General features: G+C 46.6%; 1 protein-coding gene across 4 annotated transcripts in view; it reads left to right on the forward strand.

The window, feature by feature from the left end:
• rbl1 (retinoblastoma-like 1 (p107)) overlaps positions 1-16155 on the forward strand; it is a 93634-nt gene that overhangs the window by 48799 nt on the left and 28680 nt on the right. For all 4 annotated transcript variants that reach the window (XM_060836586.1, XM_060836588.1, XM_060836589.1 and 1 more), the window contains 3 exons: positions 2996-3274; positions 3442-3659; positions 9998-10174. In XM_060836586.1, coding sequence (XP_060692569.1) covers positions 2996-3274; positions 3442-3659; positions 9998-10174 — 674 coding nt within the window. The remainder of the gene's footprint in view (positions 1-2995; positions 3275-3441; positions 3660-9997; positions 10175-16155) is intronic.

The following is a 16155-nucleotide window of genomic DNA, read 5'->3' on the forward strand; positions in this document are numbered from 1 at the left end:
CATCACCCTCATTAATCATCTCCAGAACCTGAAGAATCTGTCCTTAACTTGCCTTTCTTCCTTAGCTGCATACTGGGCCTTGATGACATTATTCCTGGAAGTAGGGTCCAATTCCACATGTAAGCCAATGATATTCTGTTCTACCTGTCAATCATCACCACCTCCTTCAACTTATTCTCTGTCTCCATGTTTTCAGAAATCTTATCTTGAGATTTCAGTTTGACAGTGCTTGTATATTCCTTCCATCTTTACCCCAACATTAGGGACCATGGTCCCATGCTGTCCAATTCCTTCTGTAAACCTCTCTGCCCCTTCATTTCATTCGTCTCTGAATATATTTCTTGAAATCCAGCTCTCTGATAAAGTTTTTGCTCGTGCCAGCTACTCTTTGTTTTGCCCAACTGCCCCTTTTTCCCATTTTATATAGAATTTAGGAACGATTGGTCCTTTGAGACATTCACAATTATCACAAATGATCATTCAACTCTTTCCTCTACTCCCTGCTTTCTCCCCAATACCTTTCACTTCTGAGATAGCTTGGAATGTTTTTATATGTTGAATGTGGAGTCTAAGCACAAGCTTTTGTTGGTCTTCTATGTTTGTGTGCTTAATAAGTGTATTTTGTGATTTAATTCACTAAAGCAAAATTAGATATCATCAGTGTTTAGCTTTGCATCTACTTCTAAATAACTGATCAAACTTCAAATTTCAGAAATGAAAAGCATTCTTGTTAGAAGTGCAAGCATTGTGCAGTCTCTATTGTCAATTGAAAGTTGTAACTTCTGCTGAAAAGGAATTACACAAACCACAAACATTTAACCAAACCTTTTCAATTTAAGGCAGTTAATCACTGAAGGATTTCTACCGGCTACGTCCTTAGTTTGGTACAGGTTATGAACTTTACATTTCAGCACCCGTTTCAAGAGAGATCACTGTGACTGCCTCCTAACAGCAACCTAGTTCACATATACATCTCCTGTATGCTGGTTCAATTCCCAAAACCCATGAAATGAGTTGGATTGTCAAGTGCAAAGCGAGTTCAAAGTTCACTGTTGCTTTTAAGTGCAAGAGCTCCAAGAGATGCATCAGAAGTAGAAGCAAGTGTAAGCCATGTGATCCCTTGAGTCTGCCATGCCTTTCAGTGCTATCATGGTTGGTCCTCTGTCTCAACTCCACTTTCCACTTCTGCTGTCTGTCATTTCCCAAGAAACCAAACCCTCTGGCTTTCTCAGCCTTAAATATATTTAATAATGAAATATTTTAAAATATTTAAAGGTAAAGAATTCCAAAGACCCCTAACTCTCCTTATCTAGGTCTTAAATGAATAACTCATTATCTTGAGGTTCCTCCCCCATGTTTTACATTCCCCAGACACAGCTTCCATGTCTCTACTATGTCGAGTCTTTTTGGAAGCTTGTGTGTTTCAGTGGAAGCACCTTTCATTCTCAGACAGTATACAACCCATTTAATGGTCCATCATGGTAAGACAACCTGTCCAGTCCAGGAACCAGCCAATGAGCTTTTGATACACTGACTGCTATGCAAGTATATCCTTTCTTGAATATGGAGATCAAAACTGTGTACAGTATTCCAGATGTGCTCTCACCAGGAGCCTTTCTTGTCATAAGGCTTCATTCTTGTTTTCTGCAGTAAAAGCCAATATGCCATTTGCCTTCCTAATTGTTTGCTATATCTACATTCTAACCTTGTGATCCTTGTATGAGTCAAGAGTGTGGTGCTGGAAAACCACAGCAGGTCACGCAGCGTCGGAAGAACAGTAGAATCGATGTTTTGGGCATAAGCCCTTTGTCAAGAATGTGTGGGGGGGGTGGGGAGTGCGCGGGAGCTGAGAATGAAATAGAGAGAAAGTGGGGGAGAAGGTGAAAGGTTGGATAGGAGGGTGGAGTGGATAAATGGGAAAGGTGATGGACAGGTCAAGAGGGCAGTACCTTGGGACTGGGATAATGCTGGGGGTGGGGGGAAATGAGGAAACTGGTGAAATCCACATTGATCCCATGTGGTTGCAGGGTCTCACAGCAGAATATGAGGCGTTCTTCCTCCATGTGTCACAAGGGTTTGGTGATGGATGAGACCCAAGAGCTGCGTGTCCTTGGCGGAGTGGGAAGAGGAGTTGAAGTGTTCAGACATGGGGTGGTGGGGTTGGTATGTGTGGGTGTCCCAGAGATGTTCTGTGAAACAATCCGCAAGATAGCGTCCTGTCTCCCCAATGTAGAGGAGACTGCATCAGGTGCAACGGATACAGTAGATGACGTTGGTGGAGGTACAGGTGAATTTCTGTCGGATTTTGAGGGATCTTTGGGGGTTTTGAATGAACGTGAAGGGGGAGGTGTGGGTGCAGGTTTTGCACTTTCTATGGTGGCAGGGGAAGGTGTCGGGTGTAAGGCGTGGACTGGTGGGGTTCCTGGGTCTGATGAGGGAGTCGCGGAGCGAATGGTCTCTCCAGAACGCTGACAGGGGTGGGGACAGAAGTATATTTCTGGTGGTGGGGTCCGTTTGTAGGTGGTGGAGGGTGGCAGAGGTTGGTGGGGTGGAAGGTGAATACCGGGGGGTTCTGCCCTTGGAAGGGGTGGGGTTCAAGAGCAGATGTGTGGGAAGTGGAGCACATTTGCTAGAGGATATTGTCAACCACATGGAAGGGGCAAGGGGAATTGCAGTCTGGTTCCATCTGGGATTTTCTAAGGTGGAATTGGTCATCCTGGGAACAGATGAGGCGAAGGAATTGGGAATAAGGAATGGTGTTTTTACAGGAGGTATGGTGGACACCACTCTGTCAAATCTGATCTCCAGCATCTGCAGTCCTCACTTTCTCCTTCCTTGTGTGAGTATATCCGTAGTTAATACACTTTCAAAAAAAGTGGATAACAAACTACAAGCAGCTATACACAAATGATGTTTTACTTATGACATAAGTAGAAGGACATGATTGGTTTGATGCTTCTTGTTGCTTACTGTATGCTAATTCATGTCTTTCTAGATATTCCTCCTCCGGCATCACCTCTATCTGTTCACGATCGATTCACCTCACCCTCTGCAGGAAGTGCTAAAAGGAGACTCTTTGGTGATGACAATGCATTGGATGCCCATGTCAATATTGCTCAGAATAATGTTAGCCAATCACCTGGACTAAGGATCATCCAGACACAAAGTATAACCAATGAAAACATTACCCTGTCTCCTGGGCAAACTGTTGTAACCATGGCAACAGCTACTGTAACAGCTACCAACGGTCAAACGCTAACTATACCTGTACAAGGTTAGTCTCTGTGTATCTACATTATTTCTGCTTGATCTGCAAATTTGACTACACCAACAGGAAATGGAAAGAACATTTCAATGATGCTGAGATGGTGAAAATTTTCCAAAGAGAATCTCAGTACCTATGTTATTGAAGTGGAATTTTGTTTGCTGTTTATTTTTCAGGTATTGCAAATGAAACTGGGGGCATCACGTTCATCCCAGTCCACATGAATGTATCCCAGCAATCACAGGTTGCAGAAGAAACTGTACAAGTCCCACTCTCTGCCCAGACTTTAATCAATTCTTCAGCCAAACAGTTGGGAATTGGAACAGCGCGGGAGCCTCAGATACCAATCAATAAACCAAAGAAGACTGGCTCATTGGCATTGTTTTTCCGAAAGGTGAGTTTCCAAATCCAATGCTATTTACTGCAATTTTGTAATAGATGAGATTCTACCTGAAAGGTAATCCAGATCCGCACACTGAAATAGGAGCATGAGACTGAGCTTGGTGAACTTGCATTTCAGTTCTGAGCTGCAAATGTGTTGCTGGTCAAAGCACAGCAGGTTAGGCAGCATCTCAGGAATAGAGAATTCGACGTTTCGAGCACAAGCCCTTCATCAGGAATAAGAGAGAGAGAGCCAAGCCGGCTGAGATAAAAGGTAGGGAGGAGGGACTAGGGGGAGGGGCGATGGAGGTGGGATAGGTGGAAGGAGGTCACGGTGAGGGTGATCGGCCGGAGTGGGGTGGGGGCGGAGAGGTCAGGAAGAGGATTGCAGGTTAGGAGGGCGGTGCTGAGTTGAGGGAACCGACTGAGACAAGGTGGGGGGAGGGGAAATGAGGAAGCTGGAGAAATCTGAATTCATACCTTGTGGTTGGAGGGTTCCCAGGCGGAAGATGAGGCGCTCCTCCTCCAGCCGTCGTGTAGTTGTGTTCTGCCGGTGGAGGAGTCCAAGGACCTGCATGTCCTCGGTGGAGTGGGAGGGGGAGTTAAAGTGTTGAGCCACGGGGTGATTGGGTTGGTTGGTTCGGGCGGCCCAGAGGTGTTCTCTGAAGCGTTCCGCAAGTAAGCGGCCTGTCTCACCAATATAGAGGAGGCCACATCGGGTGCAGCGGATGCAATAGATGATGTGTGTGGAGGTACAGGTGAACTTGTGGCGGATATGGAAGGATCCCTTGGGGCCTTGGAGGGAAGTGAGTGTGGAGGTGTGGGCGCAAGTTTTACATTTCCTGCGGTTGCAGGGGAAGGTGCCGGGGGTGGAGGTTGGGTTGGTGGGGGGTGTGGATCTGACAAGGGAGTCACGAAGGGAGTGGTCCTTGCGGAACGCTGATAGGGGAGGGGAGGGAAATATATCCTTGGTGGTGGGGTCCGTTTGGAGGTGGCGGAAATGGCGGCGGATAATACGTTGTATGCGCAGGTTGGTGGGGTGGTAGGTGAGAACCAGTGGGGTTCTGTCTTGGTGGCGGTTGGAGGAGCGGGGCTCAAGGGCGGAGGAGCGGGAAGTGGAGGAGATGCGGTGGAGGGCATCGTCGATCACGTCTGGGGGGAATCTGCGGTCCTTGAAGAAGGAGGCCATCTGGGTTGTGCGGTGTTGGAATTGGTCCTCCTGGGAGCAGATGCAGCGGAGACGAAGGAATTGGGAATATGGGATGGCGTTTTTACAGGGGGCAGGGTGGGAGGAGGTGTAGTCCAGGTAGCTGTGGGAGTCAGTCGGTTTATAATAGATGTCTGTGTTGAGTCGGTCGCCCGAGATAGAAATGGAAAGGTCTAGGAAGGGGAGGGAGGAGTCTGAGACAGTCCAGGTGAATTTCAGGTCGGGATGGAAGGTGTTAGTAAAGTTGATGAACTGTTCAACCTCCTCGTGGGAGCACGAGGCAGCGCCGATACAGTCATCGATGTAGCGGAGGAAAAGGTGGGGGGTGGTGCCAGTGTAGTTGCGGAAGATGGACTGTTCCACATATCCTACAAAGAGGCAGGCATAGCTGGGGCCCATGCGGGTGCCCATGGCAACTCCTTTAGTTTGGAGGAAGTGGGAGGATTGAAAAGAGAAGTTATTCAGGGTGAGGACCAGTTCAGTCAGTCGAAGGAGGGTGTCAGTGGAAGGGTACTGGTTAGTGCGGCGGGAAAGGAAGAAGCGGAGGGCTTTGAGTCCTTCGTGATGGGGGATGGAGGTGTACAGGGACTGGATGTCCATAGTGAAAATAAGGCGTTGGGGACCGGGGAAGCGAAAATCCTGGAGGAGGTGGAGGGCGTGGGTGGTGTCCCGAACGTAGGTGGGGAGTTCTTGGACTAAAGGGGACAGGACCGTGTCGAGGTATTGGGAGATGAGTTCGGTGGGGCAGGAGCAGGCTGAGACAATGGGTCGGCCGGGGCAGGCAGGTTTGTGGATTTTGGGCAGGAGGTAGAAACGGGCGGTGCGGGGTTGTGGGACTATGAGGTTGGAGGCGGTGGATGGGAGATCCCCTGAGGTGATGAGGTCCTGGATGGTCTGGGAGATGATGGTTTGGTGGTGGGAGGTGGGGTCGTGGTCAAGGGGGCGATAAGAGGAGGCGTCCGCGAGCTGGCGTTTGGCTTCAGCGGTGTACAGGTCAGTGCGCCAAACTACCACCGCGCCTCCCTTGTCTGCGGGTTTGATGGTGAGGTTGGGATTGGAGCGGAGGGAGTGGAGGGCTGCACGTTCTGAGGGTGAGAGGTTGGAGTGGGTGAGAGGGGTGGACAGGTTGAGTCGGTTGATGTCGCGGCGGCAGTTGGCTATAAAGAGGTCGAGGGCGGGTAGGAGGCCAGCACGGGGTGTCCAGGTGGATGGGGTGTGTTGGAGGCGGGAGAAGGGGTCGTCAGAGGGTGGGCGGGAGTCTTGGTTGTGAAAGTAGGCACGGAGGCGAAGGCGGCGGAAGAATTGTTCAATATCTCGCCGCGTGTTGAACTCATTAATCCGAGGGCGTAGGGGAACGAAGGTGAGGCCCCTGCTGAGGACTGATCTTCTCCTGCCCCACCGAACTCATCTCCCAATACCTCGACACGGTCCTGTCCCCTTTAGTCCAAGAACTCCCCACCTACGTTCGGGACACCACCCACGCCCTCCACCTCCTCCAGGATTTTCGCTTCCCCGGTCCCCAACGCCTTATTTTCACTATGGACATCCAGTCCCTGTACACCTCCATCCCCCATCACGAAGGACTCAAAGCCCTCCGCTTCTTCCTTTCCCGCCGCACTAACCAGTACCCTTCCACTGACACCCTCCTTCGACTGACTGAACTGGTCCTCACCCTGAATAACTTCTCTTTTCAATCCTCCCACTTCCTCCAAACTAAAGGAGTTGCCATGGGCACCCGCATGGGCCCCAGCTATGCCTGCCTCTTTGTAGGATATGTGGAACAGTCCATCTTCCGCAACTACACTGGCACCACCCCCCACCTTTTCCTCCGCTACATCGATGACTGTATCGGCGCTGCCTCGTGCTCCCACGAGGAGGTTGAACAGTTCATCAACTTTACTAACACCTTCCATCCCGACCTGAAATTCACCTGGACTGTCTCAGACTCCTCCCTCCCCTTCCTAGACCTTTCCATTTCTATCTCGGGCGACCGACTCAACACAGACATCTATTATAAACCGACTGACTCCCACAGCTACCTGGACTACACCTCCTCCCACCCTGCCCCCTGTAAAAACGCCATCCCATATTCCCAATTCCTTCGTCTCCGCCGCATCTGCTCCCAGGAGGACCAATTCCAACACCGCACAACCCAGATGGCCTCCTTCTTCAAGGACCGCAGATTCCCCCCAGACGTGATCGACGATGCCCTCCACCGCATCTCCTCCACTTCCCGCTCCTCCGCCCTTGAGCCCCGCTCCTCCAACCGCCACCAAGACAGAACCCCACTGGTTCTCACCTACCACCCCACCAACCTGCGCATACAACGTATTATCCGCCGCCATTTCCGCCACCTCCAAACGGACCCCACCACCAAGGATATATTTCCCTCCCCTCCCCTATCAGCGTTCCGCAAGGACCACTCCCTTCGTGACTCCCTTGTCAGATCCACACCCCCCACCAACCCAACCTCCACCCCCGGCACCTTCCCCTGCAACCGCAGGAAATGTAAAACTTGCGCCCACACCTCCACACTCACTTCCCTCCAAGGCCCCAAGGGATCCTTCCATATCCGCCACAAGTTCACCTGTACCTCCACACACATCATCTATTGCATCCGCTGCACCCGATGTGGCCTCCTCTATATTGGTGAGACAGGCCGCTTACTTGCGGAACGCTTCAGAGAACACCTCTGGGCCGCCCGAACCAACCAACCCAATCACCCCGTGGCTCAACACTTTAACTCCCCCTCCCACTCCACCGAGGACATGCAGGTCCTTGGACTCCTCCACCGGCAGAACACAACTACACGACGGCTGGAGGAGGAGCGCCTCATCTTCCGCCTGGGAACCCTCCAACCACAAGGTATGAATTCAGATTTCTCCAGCTTCCTCATTTCCCCTCCCCCCACCTTGTCTCAGTCGGTTCCCTCAACTCAGCACCGCCCTCCTAACCTGCAATCCTCTTCCTGACCTCTCCGCCCCCACCCCACTCCGGCCTATCACCCTCACCTTGACCTCCTTCCACCTATCCCACCTCCATCGCCCCTCCCCCTAGTCCCTCCTCCCTACCTTTTATCTCAGCCGGCTTGGCTCTCTCTCTCTTATTCCTGATGAAGGGCTTGTGCTCGAAACGTCGAATTCTCTATTCCTGAGATGCTGCCTAACCTGCTGTGCTTTGACCAGCAACACATTTGCAGCTGTGATCTCCAGCATCTGCAGACCTCATTTTTTACTTTCAGTTCTGAGCTCCAACTTATGCCTGGGTGCTCCTGCACCGCAGACTGCATCCTGGGAAACTTGTGCTTTGAAAGTCAAAATCAACTGAAAACCAGAAGGGCCAAAGACTTGGTGTGTACTGAAGAATTTTGCATGTAGAATCTTCACTCTCAACGAAAGGTTGCAATGTACAAGTTACTATCACTTTCACACAAATGCCCTGAATTATTATTCTATTTAAATGTAGAAAGTGGGAGCAGGAGTAAGCTAATTGGCCCTGTTCTGACATTCAGTATGATCATGGCTGATGATTCAACTCAATTGCTTGTTCCTGCTTTGACCCTAATTTCTTAATTAACAATTTGCAATTTTGTCTTAAGACTCAGCCAAGAATTGCAGAGAATATCTAATTGGGCAGAGACCTAGTGCAAAACTAGCAACTGGAATCTTGCTACAGCTGCACTGATTTTAACCTAGGTGCCTCAGTCCCTTTGCAATAGAGACTAAAACAAAAATGAAAACTCCAATATAAGACCCTATAAATTTATATGTCTAGCAATGTTGATATATTTTAATGAAATTCGTCTAGAGTCTTTTCTGGCATTTTAGTATTGAGGCTGTGATCTACAATCCATAGCTACATAGATATTCCTCACTCACTGGTCCTCAGCTTATGGTTCCTTTGCTAAGCTAATATAAAACTAAGGTGCATTGTTCCCATAGTCCTTTACTTTGTTCTGCTTCAAATATTTATCAACTTGTCCCTTAAAAGATCGAGTACTTCCTATCTACAGGGCAAGCTCCATCAAAGCTCTGTGAAGAAATTACTCTTAATCTTCTTGGTAATTTTAATTGATGACCTTTTGTGATTAACCTTGCAACCAAAACAAAGTATATTTTTTCACATCTTCCTGTTGGATTGCCGTATATTCTTAAAAATGCCTATTAAAGCCCCCTTGCTCTCTTCAGTGGAAATAACCCTATTAAGTTTGACATCACCCATTGCTAGCGCCCTAAAACCATGGGGCTGTTGGTGGGACCTCACGTCCCACCTAATCCTTCTGCCACTTAGGTTCAACTTATGACTCTGTTTTTTGAATTCTCTGCCAAGGGACACCGGTTCCTTCTGTCTACTCTGTCTCTACTCCATACAATTTTGTATACCTCAGTCATGTCGCCCCTCAGCCTCCTCTGTTCCAAGGAAAGCAACCCAACCTCACTAACCTAACATTGTAGCTACAGCTCTCCAGCCCTGGCAGTATGGTAGTAAATCCTTCTCTGCAGTCTCTCCTTAACAATTACATCCTTCCTGTCAAGGGATGACCAGAACACTCTACACTACTGCAGTTTTGGCGTCACCAGTGTCGTATGCAGTTTCCTCATTATATTCCTACTAACCCGTTGATAGAGTTCCAGTTGGAGTGTCATGCTTCTAGGAATTCTTGTGCCTGTCTTTCAAGTTCATTACCTACTGGTTTAGTGTATTGGTGAATTTGTGGGCTACCATGATGCCAAGGGGTCTGGTTAGTCTGGCAGTCATTTCTGAGGTGACTTTGATGTTGGGGATCACCACAGGAAATGACATCACCAACCCAAGGAAACCTAAACACATAAATAAAAAGCGGGTCATACCACCACTTGTTCACTGGAGGCTCACCGATGATGTTACCTAGTATGGTGATGAAACGTCTGAAGACGAATCTTCCAGCTCAGCAAGCAAACTTATATCCTTAATTCTCATTTCTTTCTCTCTCTCAGCCTCAGTCCTAATCATATTAAGTTGCATTTGATACCTGATTCTCCGTTCTACTAGGCAAGCCATTAAATAGCTATCACGTCAATATTGTTTTTTGAGGAGTGAAATGTTTGCTTTCTATTTCTCTGTCTTCTTTAATATCCAGAAATATAAACATATTTTCGTTCCAGGTATATCATCTAGCCAGTGTCCGACTGCGTGACTTGTGTCTAAAACTGGATGTGTCTGCAGAGCTTCGAAGAAAGATTTGGACTTGCTTTGAGTATTCTTTGGTGAATTGTACTGATCTGATGACTGACAGGCACCTTGATCAGCTCCTCCTCTGTGCTGTCTACATAATGGCCAAGGTATGATGTTCGCTCACTACTTTGCTGAATGCCAAGCTACTCACTGCTTGTTGAACCAGGTTTGCTGAAGATATGTCTTGGGCTTTTGGAAAATCTGTGACGTTATGGTGTTCCATAAAATTTCATCAAAGTTCTTCTGTGCCCCACGCAACCATCAGAGGCCATTTTATTGGTCATCTGTCCAATTATGATTGTCTCTGAATGTATTACATCTCCATCTAACTCACTCTAGCAAATGGGCAGATATCATGAAGCATACTAAAGCAGTGTTTTCTTTTACTTTGTATCATTGTTTCAAGCTGGAGTTTGTCATAAAGCTGGTCCTTTTTTAGAAAAGCTGTTCTTTTTCCTCAAGGTTACTGTGTCCTTGGCTTTTCTTAGAGGGGTTGTAAATAGCTCCCGGTTCCAATTACACTGGTTTGGTACAGAGGTAAAAGGGTACTGAGAGGCCTTTTCGTTTATGCGTAAACGGATAAGACTTCAGGCCAAAGTGGTTATGTTTTAGAAGTGACCTATGTAATGAAAGGGGAGTGGTCAACTCTCTAGCTGAGCAGTTCAGCCCTGAACTAGATAGTTCAGCAGTGGACTGTGTGAACAGGCTGCAAAACACTCTCTCCTGCCTTCTGACTTCAACCTGTCAGCATTTGTTCCATTTTTGCTGTCTTTTAAGGGGGTTTGCTTTTTAGTTACAGCATAATTAAGACTAGTTTGAATAGACCGAGTTCTGTAGGGGTTCTTTATTCTGTTCTCTGTGTTTGATTGTGTAATTTTGTGAAGGAATTTTTGTCTGTTTTGAGTCTTGGTAGTCAACCTAGCTAACTTATTGCAGGTAATTTTCACTGTACACTTACCAAAGCAAATTGCAAAGTTATGGTCTGGGCTGCCTGCTTCAGAAGGTTTTGAGTGGTCTGGCCTAGTCCATAACAGATTGGGGGCAGTTTGTGGGATTTTAAACAGCGAGTGGTAGGTGCTAGTCTCTTTATTTCGGGTGTTGGTTTGGTTGGTAGACAAAGCTTGGGATAGTAATGGCTTTTTCAGTCACCAAAAGTTTTCTGGTTGTGGATGTGGTGACTTTGGAAGTTTTGCAAAACGTGGATAAGACCAAACTGCAGGAATTAGCAGACCAGCTGGGATTGGACCTGCCTGCATCTGTGAGGAAAGGAGAGATCATTACAGCGGTAACTCAGCATTTAAACTTGCTGGAGAAACCATCAGAATCTAAAGATATGGCAGGAATTCAATTGCAAATAAAACAGCTTGAGTTAGAGGCGAGAGATAAGGAAAGGGCAGCAAAAATGAAACCGTTTGAGTTATGATTAAAAGCAGAAAAGAGGGAGAAAGAGTAGAAGAAGAGAAAGAAGAGAGCAGCAGAACAGAGAAAAAGAGAGCGTTTGAACTTCAAAAACTGACCATTAAAAAGGAAAGTCAGCTTAAAAGGCTGGAGATAAAGATGGAAGGTAACCTTAGCGAGGAAGTAGTATGAACTCTTGTTGAAGAAGTGAGAGTTAAAATGGCAAGGTTAGCAGCTGAAGTGGCTGATGATTATGAGCTGCTCCATAAAACACAGTTTGGCTTCACCAATCAATTTCAGTTCATGAGGAATTGAATTGGGGCAAAGAGAAATCCTCGTGTGGAAAGGGAGAGATTGCTCTCAGTGAAGATCATAAGCGTAACTTACCACAGGGTAAAAAAGTAACACTTGAGGGGGACAAAAAAGTTAAAAAGCTCCGGTGTTTTCATTGTAATGAAGTAGGCCATATAAAATCAGTGTTCATAGGCTAGGAGAAAGCCAGCTGTTGGAAAACCGGACAAGCCAGGGAGTTTTGTTGGACTGGTAACGGGAAGCACAAGGGAAGTTAGACAACTGCCTCTGAGTGTACAAGATGATCAGAGGTTGGTTAAGGAGGAAGTGCCAGATCTGCTTAAAAAATGTATATGCAAGTGTAAAGTTTATTCACATAGGCCAGGAATAGCAAGTAAAGAGGTTACAATATTAAGGGACACCAGATCCTCTGTCTGTAATGTTGAAGGATGAGGAGATATGTACTCCTGAGAAACTGTTGCCAGAAAAGATGATGTAACCAGGAATTCATGGTGAGACAAAAAGCACTCAATTATGTAAAGTGAGGCTAGAGAGCCCAGAGAAGAGTGGAGAATTTGTGGTAGGAGTATTGGACAAACTCTCAGTTCTGGGAATGCAATTTATCCTTGCAAATGATATCGCTCATTCACCAGTAGACATGCTGCCTACTTTAGTTGGAAAGCCAGTGGAGACGCAAGCAACTGAAGAAATGAAGTATGTTTATCCAGGAATTTTCCCAGATTGTGAGATCATGGCATGGACAGGTTGGACCGAAGGGTCTGTTTCCATGCTGTACATCTCTATGACAAGATCACAGACACACAGTTGATGCAAGAGAGTTCAAAAGGCATAAATAAGGAAACTGATGTAGCTTTATCAGGGACCTTTTTTGATCAGATAAGTGGGACAGAGCAGGAGCAACTAGGTAAACATGCAAGTGTTTTTAGCTCTGCTAGAGTTACAGCAGAAAATTGAGAAGTTAAAACAGTTATATCAAAAGGCATTTACAAAGGAGAAGGGTGAATGCATCCCTGTGTGTTATTACTTAACAAATATACAATAGATGCAGGAGTAGGCCATTTGGCCCTTCGAACCAGCACCACCATTCATTATAATCATGGCTGATCATCCACAATCAGAATCCTGTTCCTGCCTTATCCCCATAACACTTGATTTAACTATCTCTAAGAGCTCTATCCATCTCTTTCTTGAAAATATCCAGAGACTTGGCCTCCACTGCAGAGCATTTCATATATCCATCACTCTCTGAGTGAAGAAGTTTCTCCTCAACTCTGTTATAAATGGCCTATCCTTTATTTTTAAACTGTGTCCTCTGGTTCTGGGCTCACCCATCAGCGGAAACATGCTTCCTCCCTCCAGAGTGTCGAATCCTTTAATAATCTTATATGTCTCAATCCGATCCCCTCTCATCTTTCTAAACTCAAGCGTATACAAGCCCAGTTGCTCCAATATTTCAACATATGATAGTCCCGCCATTCCAGGAATTGATCTCGTGAACCTACGTTGCACTCCCTCAATAGTCAGAATGTCTTTCCTCAGATTTGGAGACCAAATCTGTGCACAGTACTCCAGGTGCGGTCTCACCAGAGCCCTGTACAGCTACAGAAGGACCTCTTTGCCCCTATATTCAATTCCTTTTGTTATGAAGGCCAGCATGCCATTAGCTTTCTTCACTACCTGCTGTACCTGAATGCTTGCTTTCATTGACTAATGTGCAAGAACACCCAGATCTCATTGTACTTCCCCTTTACCTCACTTGACTCCATTTAGATAATAATCTGCCTTCCTGTTCTTGCCACCAAAGTGGATAACCACACATTTATCCACATTAAACTGCATCTGCCGTGCATCCGTCCACTCACCTAGCCTGTCCAAGTCACCCTGTATTCTCATAACATCTTCCTCACATTTCACCCTGCCACCCAGCTTTGTATCATCAGCAAATTTGCTGATATTACTTTTAATACCTTCATCTATATCATTAATGTATATTGTAAACAGCTGTGGTCCCAGCGCCGAACCTTGCGATACCCCACTGGTCACCGCCTGCCATAGAGTCATAGAGATGTACAGCAAGGAAACAAACCCTTCGGTCCAACCCATCCATGCCGACCACATATCCCAACCCGAATTCCGAAAGGGACCCGTTTATCACTACTCTTTGCTTCCTGACAGCCAGCCAATTTTCAATCCAAGTCAGTATTTTGCCCCTAATACCATGTGCCCTAATTTTGCTCACTAACCTCCTATGTGGGACTTTATCAAAGGCTTTCTGAAATTCAGGTACACTACATCCACTGGATCTCCCTTGTCCATCTTCATAGTTACATCCTCAAAAAATTCCAGAAGATTAGTCAAGCACTATTTCCCCTTCATAAATCCATGTTAACTCTGACCTATCCTGTTACTGCTATCCAAATGAGTCGTAATTTCATCTTTTATAATTGACTCCAGCGTCTTTCCCACCACTGAGGTCAGGCTAACCGGTCTATAATTCCTTGTTTTCTCTCTCCCTCCCTCCCTTCTTGAAAAGTGGAACAACATTAGCCATCCTCCAATCCACAGTAACTGATCCTGAATCTATGGAACATTGGAAAATAAATATCAGTGCGTCCACAATTTCTAGATCCACCTCCTTAAGTACCCTCGGATGCAGACCATCAGATCCCGGGGACTTGTCAGCCTTCAGACTTAACAATCTATCCATCACCATTTCCTGCCTAATATAAATTCCCTTCAGTTCATCCATTACCCTAAGTCCTTCAGCCACTATTACATCTGGGAGATTGCTTGTGTCTTCCCCAGTGAAGACAGATCCAAAGTACCTATTCAACTCTTCTGCCGTTTCCTTGTTCCCCATAATAAATTCACCCGTTTCTGTCTTCAAAAGCCCAATTTTAGTCTTAATCATTTTTGTTTTACCTAAAAAAACTTTTACTATCTCCTTTATATTTTTGGCCAGTTTGCCTTCGTACCTCATTTTCTTTATCCGCCTATTGCCTTTTTAGTTATCCTCTGTAGCTCTTTAAAAGTTTCCCAATCCTCCGGCTTCCCCCTCACCTTGGCTATGTTACATTTCTTTTTTACCTTTATACAGTCCTTAACTTCCCTCATCAGCCACGGCCTCCCCTGCCTCCCCTTAGATCTTTCTTCCTCTTTGGAATGAACTGATCCTGCACCTTCTGCATTATATCCGGAAATACCTGCCATTGTTGTTCCACTGTCATCCCTGCTAGGATATTGAACTTTGGCCAGCTCCTCCCACATAGCTCCATAGTTCCCAATGTTTAACTGTAATACTGACACTTCGATTCTCCCTTCTCCCTCTCAAATTGCAGATTAAAACTTATCATATTATGGTCCTAATGGCTCTTTTACTTTGAGGTCCCTGATCAAATCTGGTTTGTTGCACAACACCAGATGCAGAATTGCCTTCTCCCTGGTAGGCTCCATACAAACTGTTCTAAGAATCCATCTCAGAGGCACTCCACCAACTCCCTTTCTTGGGGTCCAGTACCATCCTGATTCTCCCAATCTACCTGCATGTTGAAATCCCCCATAACAACTGTAGTAATACCTTGGCGACAGGCCGATTTCAACTCCTTCTTCATGTTACACCCTACATCCAGACTACTGTTTGGGGGCCTGTAGATAATTCCCATTAAGGTTCTTCGACCCTTAGTATGGATAGAGCTGAGAAATTCTGACTCTATATCTCTGTTTCTGTGTCCCCCCTCGCAAGGGACTGAATATCATTCCTCACCAACAGGGCCATCCCCCCCGCCCATCAGTTTGTTCTTTCAGTAGCGCGTAAAGCCTTGAATAGAGTAAACTCGATTATCCGAATACCAATTATCTGAAAATCGGATTATCCGAAGGAGATCTCGAAGTCCCGATGGAAACATTACATCAAAGATGGGTTTCCAGCAGTGATCGCTTCTTCCGTTGACAGTGATTAAACAGGCACTGTCTCCAAATCACTGACCTCCCACTCTCCCTCTCCCCACACTTTCCCTAGAGCTCTACAGAGGGGAGTACCTAACCCCCACCCCGCTTTCAAGGAATAATCTCTCCAATATTGTCATGTGCAGGGTAAATATGGAAGCTGTCAAAAATTTGCAGTAAAATGTGTGTGCGCGCGTGCTATTGGGAGACTTATTCCAGAAAGGTGGTAGCAGGAGCAGTCTTGTTGGTGTACAGTCCGGATGCCCCAGAGACGGAACGGGGCAGGCAGGGTTGGACCGGATTTGGAGCAGGGAGCGGGGTTGGATTGGGTGGGGGGTGTTTCGTGTGCTGTGTGCTGCTGCAGTCTCCTGAACAGGAAACAGATTTTAAAACTCCGAGCCCCAGAAGAAAGGCATTTAATCGATTTTCCGAA

This window comes from Hemiscyllium ocellatum, chromosome 15 (genome assembly GCF_020745735.1).
Source record: "Hemiscyllium ocellatum isolate sHemOce1 chromosome 15, sHemOce1.pat.X.cur, whole genome shotgun sequence".
In the NCBI taxonomy this organism is placed as follows: domain Eukaryota; kingdom Metazoa; phylum Chordata; class Chondrichthyes; order Orectolobiformes; family Hemiscylliidae; genus Hemiscyllium; species Hemiscyllium ocellatum.